General features: G+C 41.0%; 2 protein-coding genes across 2 annotated transcripts; one reads left to right on the plus strand and one right to left on the minus strand.

The window, feature by feature from the left end:
* The first annotated feature begins 565 nt into the window (after positions 1-565).
* Positions 566-3,103, plus strand: LOC140974338 (uncharacterized). The gene is made up of 2 exons (XM_073437726.1): positions 566-1,378; positions 2,122-3,103. Exons 1-2 carry the CDS (start codon positions 630-632, stop codon positions 2,774-2,776), a joined length of 1,404 nt encoding a protein of 467 aa, XP_073293827.1. The 5' UTR covers positions 566-629; the 3' UTR covers positions 2,777-3,103.
* Positions 3,104-4,225: 1,122 nt separating this feature from the next.
* Positions 4,226-6,187, minus strand: LOC140974339 (putative glycosyltransferase 7). The gene has a single exon (XM_073437727.1). It carries the CDS (start codon positions 5,727-5,729, stop codon positions 4,353-4,355), a length of 1,377 nt encoding a protein of 458 aa, XP_073293828.1. The 5' UTR covers positions 5,730-6,187; the 3' UTR covers positions 4,226-4,352.
* Between the last annotated feature and the right edge of the window lie 230 nt (positions 6,188-6,417).

The raw sequence follows: 6,417 nt of genomic DNA on the forward strand, positions 1-6,417 counted from the left end.
TCATACGAGTGCTCGAGAAGGCCTAGTCCGATGGGCAGATGAGGTGGCCCGGCAGCACCTGCGCCTCATAGCCAGTCGGTTACGATAGGTCAGATTGATGAAACAAGTGTTGTCGCGTACCCCAATAGTACAAGCTTTCGCGGCTCCTAGAAGAAGCACAATCGCGAGTGGCGATGATGATTTTGAGATGGATGTTAAATACAAACGAGTATGATCCAGGCCGGAGGTGTAATGTGTTATTTTTCTATGCATGAAATGAGTAACGTTCGGGGTTTTACTAGCTTTTATTTAAGAATTGTGGCAGTAAATACTTGATTCTAATACAACATTCGGTTTATATTATGCAAATATTTCTGAGAGAGATCCCAATTAGCTTTGAAACTCGAATTGAGTCTGTTCTCACGAAACAAGTAATAAATAAGTCGAACGAACTTAACTGAACATTTGAACTAATGGGCCAGTTGGGCTCATATATCATGGTGTGTCGAAAGCTGTTTGGTTTTCATAAGATGATAAATGGGCTTGAAATGGGTCAATTGGGCTTCTATATATTGGTGTCTTGAAGACCAAAATCCTAAACCCCTGTCCTATCTCTACCTCCTCTCCTCCGGTACTGTACAATTTTCGACATGGCGGAAATCAAGCTTTCCGAGATGCGAGATTTGACCCGAATTGAAAGAATCGGAGCTCATTCCCATATCCGAGGCCTGGGCCTCGACTCCGCCCTTGAACCACGATATTCCTCCGAGGGTATAGTCGGCCAGACCTCCGCTCGTAAAGCTGCCGGAGTCATAGTTAAAATGGTTCAGGAAGGAAAAATTGCTGGCCGAGCTGTCCTCCTAGCTGGCCAGCCCGGCACTGGGAAGACCGCTATCGCCATGGGCATGGCCAAATCCCTTGGCCAAGAAACCCCTTTTGCTATGCTTGCTGGAAGTGAACTGTTTTCCCTTGAGATGTCGAAAACTGAGGCGCTGATGCAGGCCTTCAGGAAGGCTATCGGGGTTAGAATTAAGGAGGAAACTGAGGTGATTGAAGGTGAGGTGGTCGAGGTACAAATTGACCGCCCTGCGGTGGCGGGGGCCGCTTCGAAGACCGGGAAACTGACCCTAAAGACGACGGAGATGGAGACGGTGTATGATTTGGGGGTGAAGATGATCGAGGCGTTGGGTAAGGAGAAAGTGCAGAGTGGAGACGTGATTGCCATTGACAAGGCATCTGGGAAAATATCGAAGCTGGGTAGATCATTCTCGAGGTCGCGGGATTATGATGCCATGGGGGCGCAAACCAAGTTCGTGCAGTGCCCGGACGGGGAGCTGCAAAAGAGGAAGGAGGTTGTGCATTGCGTTACCCTTCACGAGATAGATGTAATCAACAGCAGGTAATGGAAATTAAATATTTATATGTTTAATGTCATGAAGTCACTGGCTCATTCTTATGTGCCTTGTTTGGTTGAGATTTTTCCTGTGTACATTGTTTCTATCTTGTAAGTTGGATATGCGCTCGCCCAATCGAAATATAACTGTACAAAGAATCCCCTTAGAAGTCACGTACTGTTAGTGTTACTTTATATCCGAGCTAATATCTGAATTTAAGCTAAAGAAATTGTATGGAATTACTTGGTACACATCAACAAGCTAGATTAGTCACATTCTTTGCGCAAATGTAATGGAGTAGAAGAAATAGAGAAAAAATACATTGCTTTTAGCAGAGGATTTGGCATTAGCTTTAATTTTGTGGAAACTCAATCTGTGACATTTCATAAATTTGCTATTGGTTTTGCCTGCTTCACATGCTACTTTATGGCATATGCATGTGCACGAGCAGAATACATTGGTTTCCATTGTGAAGTTGTTTACTTGGCTACCTTCATCAGTCTACTTTTTGGCATCTGCCACACCTGCAGTTTGCCTGATTCCTGTGGTTGATATCTATCCGATTGTACCAGATAGCTTGTTAACAGGAACTAGACATGCGTAGTGAACTCCATAAGCGAAAATGGTCCTCTCTTGGTCTTGTTTTAAGATTGTCATCTGTCTACTTTATCTTGAATAACTTGAGTTTGTTGTCTGTTTTAAGATAATGGTCCTCTCTTGCTCTTAACCTCTAACACACGTAATTCAGAACTCAGGGTTTTTTAGCTTTGTTCACTGGTGATACCGGTGAAATTCGGGCTGAAGTTAGGGAACAAATCGATACAAAGGTTGCTGAGTGGAGGGAGGAAGGAAAAGCGGAAATTGTGCCAGGTGTACTTTTTATTGACGAAGTTCACATGCTTGACATTGAGTGCTTTTCCTTCTTGAACCGTGCATTGGAAAATGATATGGCACCTATAGTTGTTGTTGCCACCAACAGAGGGATTACTTCTATTCGAGGAACAAACTACAGATCCCCGCATGGTATTCCGATTGATTTTCTTGATCGCCTGTTAATCATCTCTACACAACCATATACGGCAGATGATATTCGAAAAATCTTGGACATCCGTTGCCAAGAGGAAGATGTAGAAATGTCAGAAGATGCTAAGGTTTTGTTGACGAAAATTGGAGAGAATACTTCTTTGAGATATGCTATTAACCTAATCACTTCCTCTGCGTTGGCCTGCCTAAAACGGAAGGGAAAGCTTGTAGAAATTGAAGACATTAGCAGAGTATACGAGCTATTTTTTGATGTCAAGAGGTCGACTCAATATTTAATGGAATATCAAAGTCAATACATGTTCAGTGAGGTGCCAGCAGCAGAGGGAGATGTCAATGAACCCAATGCCATGGTTTCATAATAACCGTTAATTGGCGCAAAACCGACTATTGTTGTGGTATATTCTGACCCGACATCATAATTTGGCCTGGGACATTCATGTCATCATTCTGAAATGATAATGTAGCTTGAATTAAAGCAATGTGGTCGATTTTTGTAAATTAAGGTGCTCAAAGATTTGAAGACTCTGATACCAGGATCGTTATCAGTTGATTTCTCTCTTGAGTTTTATGGTTTTCAATATTTTTCCATCTGAATCAATATCAAATTGTCTGTATCTTTGAGATGCTTGGACAGCTTGGTTTTGTGCTCGGCTAAGGGGGGCGAATGAATGCTCTAAGTTTGAAGATCTTGCATTTCGCTCTCGCTTATATTCAATTTTTTGTTTCAAAATATGTGCCTTTTAGTATCTGGAAGGCACCATGCTTGCATAGAACATGTCTACGGAAGAGCAAGTTGATATGAATCTGATAATTTAATTCACGTGAGTCACAATGGTAGTTTAAATTTTATAATCCCATCAGACACACGGGTGGCCACATTGAATTCACCATAGGGAACGCTATCAGTTACTCAAATGTTTGGTTGGGAAGTCTGTTGAAATAGTGCATGACCTTTGTTTATCTTCCAAATTCCAATCATGCAATATTCATTCAGTATAGCACCAAAGATTATAATAATGAGAATGTTAGCATAGCCATTCGGCTCATGTTGCAATAACATAAACATCTCTAATATGGAAAATGCTTGATTTGATTTGAAGTAATAACTATTGGGAGACTTGGATTTGATTTTAAGTGATATCGAAAAACCTCACCCCATGTAATTAAAAAAATGTTGTATGATTATGTTTGTGGAAAATGATCATAAAAAAAATATATATATATATATACTTGGTTCACTCCCAATATTAGAGCTATATCGATTATAAATACAAAATAACCTATCCCCAAGAATTATATCATTTCAAAAAATCATCCACCACATTTATTAATACAAGTACTCAACTGATAGAAGATGAATTCAAAATTATCAAGAATTAAATTTATGCCTGAACTTCAGATACTTCCGCCTTTGTGTTAAATCGTTTTCGAATTACAATAAAATATTTGAAATATTCAAATACAAAAAAATATTTTAATTTACTTCTCTAAATTCACTCTTGAAGAAAAAACCAAAGTTACCCTCGATACTTTCCTCATTTAATACTCTTCCTTCCGAGAAGTAGAGAGGGCAACGTTTTTACATTTATTAAATCACATAAAGTCGTCTTTTTAAAACATTTCCCTCATGAATTTGGATATTTCTATACTAGCAGGTGGTTCTACACATATGCTAGCACTTGTTCAAGGAATTTGGATATAGTTCGATACTAGCAGGTGGTTAAGCGATCTGACCTGTGTGTCCAGATCTTTACGTATAAATTCAATGAGATATGTATATGCAATCAGTACGAGAATATGACTAAATAAAATGTAACAAACACATGTATATATGTACGTATATTCTTATTTCTCAAACGAAATCATATATCATTTTCCCCCGAGAGGAAATGAAAAAGAAGAAAAATCAAACAAACTGGTAGATTTTCCACTAGCTCAAGCAGGGTAATCAAATGGCAGAGGATTCACCGCCGAGGGATCCAACAAATCCAAATGTACGAACCCATAATTCCTCAGCACCTGATTATCTGCAAACAACAGAGCTTTCTGCATTGCATCAACGCAAGTCTGCTCAGAATACATCTGGTTATGATTCCCACTACACGGCTGACACCCTGTGAAATGAGTGATGAACGGCCTTCTCCAACTTCCTCTTCCATATCCAGTTCCCTTGAGATACTCCTCCCACACAGTAGCATAGACTTCGCTCACTTTCTCTGCGTGTCTCCTCCTCAACAATGGCGACTCCTTCTCGATTTGTATATACTTTTCTGTGATATTCTCGAATGCGCCAAGAGTCTCCATCCAATACCCTTCGAAGTAATATTCATCCTCGACGTAGATTTTGCCTCCCCATTTCTCTTTTTCTTTCAATAGCAAGTAAACTAAGCCGGATTGATCATCGGATTCTCGAAAAATCTTGTCTTTGAAAAGACTGCTCAGGGTTTCTCCCCATTTATCGTACTCAGGTGATTGTGGACCCATGCTGGCCCAGACATCCATGAAATCCAACGACCATTGGCAATTTCTGATGAGGAACACACCCGCGTTGATGCTGGTCCAGCTCTTCGTCTCGTAGATTAAATTAAGCCAGCCGTGGAGTACGAAGTTATGGTCCTTGTATCTTTCTAATGGGAGTTTGAAGTCCATGTCTGTTATGGCGGCATCAGAATCGACCCACCAGATCCATTCGGCTTCGGGATGGGCGAGCATTACGGCTTTGATGGTGGGGGTTTTGGCCCAGAAAGAGAACATCTTCGGCTGGAAGAGCACGTTATTGTAGAAAATGTCGATGCCGTGCCGCCTGCAGTAATCCACCTTGTTCTTGAAGAGTTTTAGGAGTAAATGATCTCCGATGGGATTCTTACACGGCGTCGCTTGTGACCCGGTCACCATCAGAATCCGGTTCTGCACTCCGGCGGCGAACGTGGGGTGCTGCTTCAGCCACTCTATTCTCTTCTCGTCCCAGTTCTTAACCGGCGGCGAGTCTATTGTATATCTTATTGTAGGATCATCGTAGAAGTTCTGATCCGGCGGATCATGGCGGAGGTTAGGTCCCGAAACATAATCGACGCAGCTCACGGAAGAGGCAGCGGTACTGGAGGTGTGTGAAGCGTCTAACTCAGCAGAGAAAGCCGGAGTCTGCTTTGCATTCGGGCTGAAGAAAGACCACAGTGCCCAGATGGTTAAGAAAGCCACCATGGAAGCGCCAACCATGAGAAATGTATCGGAAAGAAACGAAACGGCCCTGCTCCGAGCATTATACTTGGCCATCGAGAGATTATGGAGCTGGGAGACCTCCGAAAACACCATTATAAACCAATAAAAGCCACTGAATTTAAGCCCAATCCTCCAAAACACGCGTCATCGATCGCGGTGAATTTCGTCTGTTAGCGATGAAACTCGGCTTGCCACCAGCTTGAATTCTGAATCAATGCGTCACCATCCCCTGTATTCACCCAAAGATTTGTCCGAGCCTGTGTATATAGTCTATGAATAGTTCCAAAACAGCTGAAGGGAACTTGAAACAAGTGGTATTTGACTGTGACCAGTGACGAAAGGAACTTGGAGATAGAAAGCGGGTGGTTGAAGGTTCTTTAATGGCGGTTGTTGCTAGTGTAATACGAAGTACTGGAAATTGGGGCCAGTGAATTCAGATTTCAATGCGCTGATGGACGTACGTTAGATCTTTGGAACTGACACCTCAAGCTTTGATCAGCAGGAATGAAATAAAGCAGAGCCATTTGTTCCTTCTCCGGATCTTGCAGAAATATAAAAACAACTCATTTATAAAATTAAAGTTTTTTTTAAAGGTACATGTCGTATCTTTACTCTAAACATCTTATTACCTATAATTTGATATATTTAAACTTTCATAAATCTTGAAAAATAAATGCATGTGTTCTCAGTTCTCACACAGATTGAAAAATTTATTGGAAAATTAAAGTTTAGAAAAAAATTTCATATTTTATATTTATTTAATTCATTCAAAAAAATATTG

This window comes from Primulina huaijiensis, chromosome 3, assembly GCF_012295235.1.
Source record: "Primulina huaijiensis isolate GDHJ02 chromosome 3, ASM1229523v2, whole genome shotgun sequence".
Lineage (NCBI taxonomy): Eukaryota > Viridiplantae > Streptophyta > Magnoliopsida > Lamiales > Gesneriaceae > Primulina > Primulina huaijiensis.

What these genes read in the sequence shown, in the direction of transcription:
- LOC140974339 (XM_073437727.1), bottom strand. Translation starts at nt 5,729, where the DNA reads ATGGTGTTTTCGGAGGTCTCCCAGCTCCATAATCTCTCGATGGCCAAG.
- LOC140974338 (XM_073437726.1), top strand. Translation starts at nt 630, where the DNA reads ATGGCGGAAATCAAGCTTTCCGAGATGCGAGATTTGACCCGAATTGAA. An exon ending in ATAGATGTAATCAACAGCAG is followed by an intron (nt 1,379 to 2,121) that starts GTAATGGAAATT and finishes CACGTAATTCAG; the next exon opens with AACTCAGGGTTTTTTAGCTT.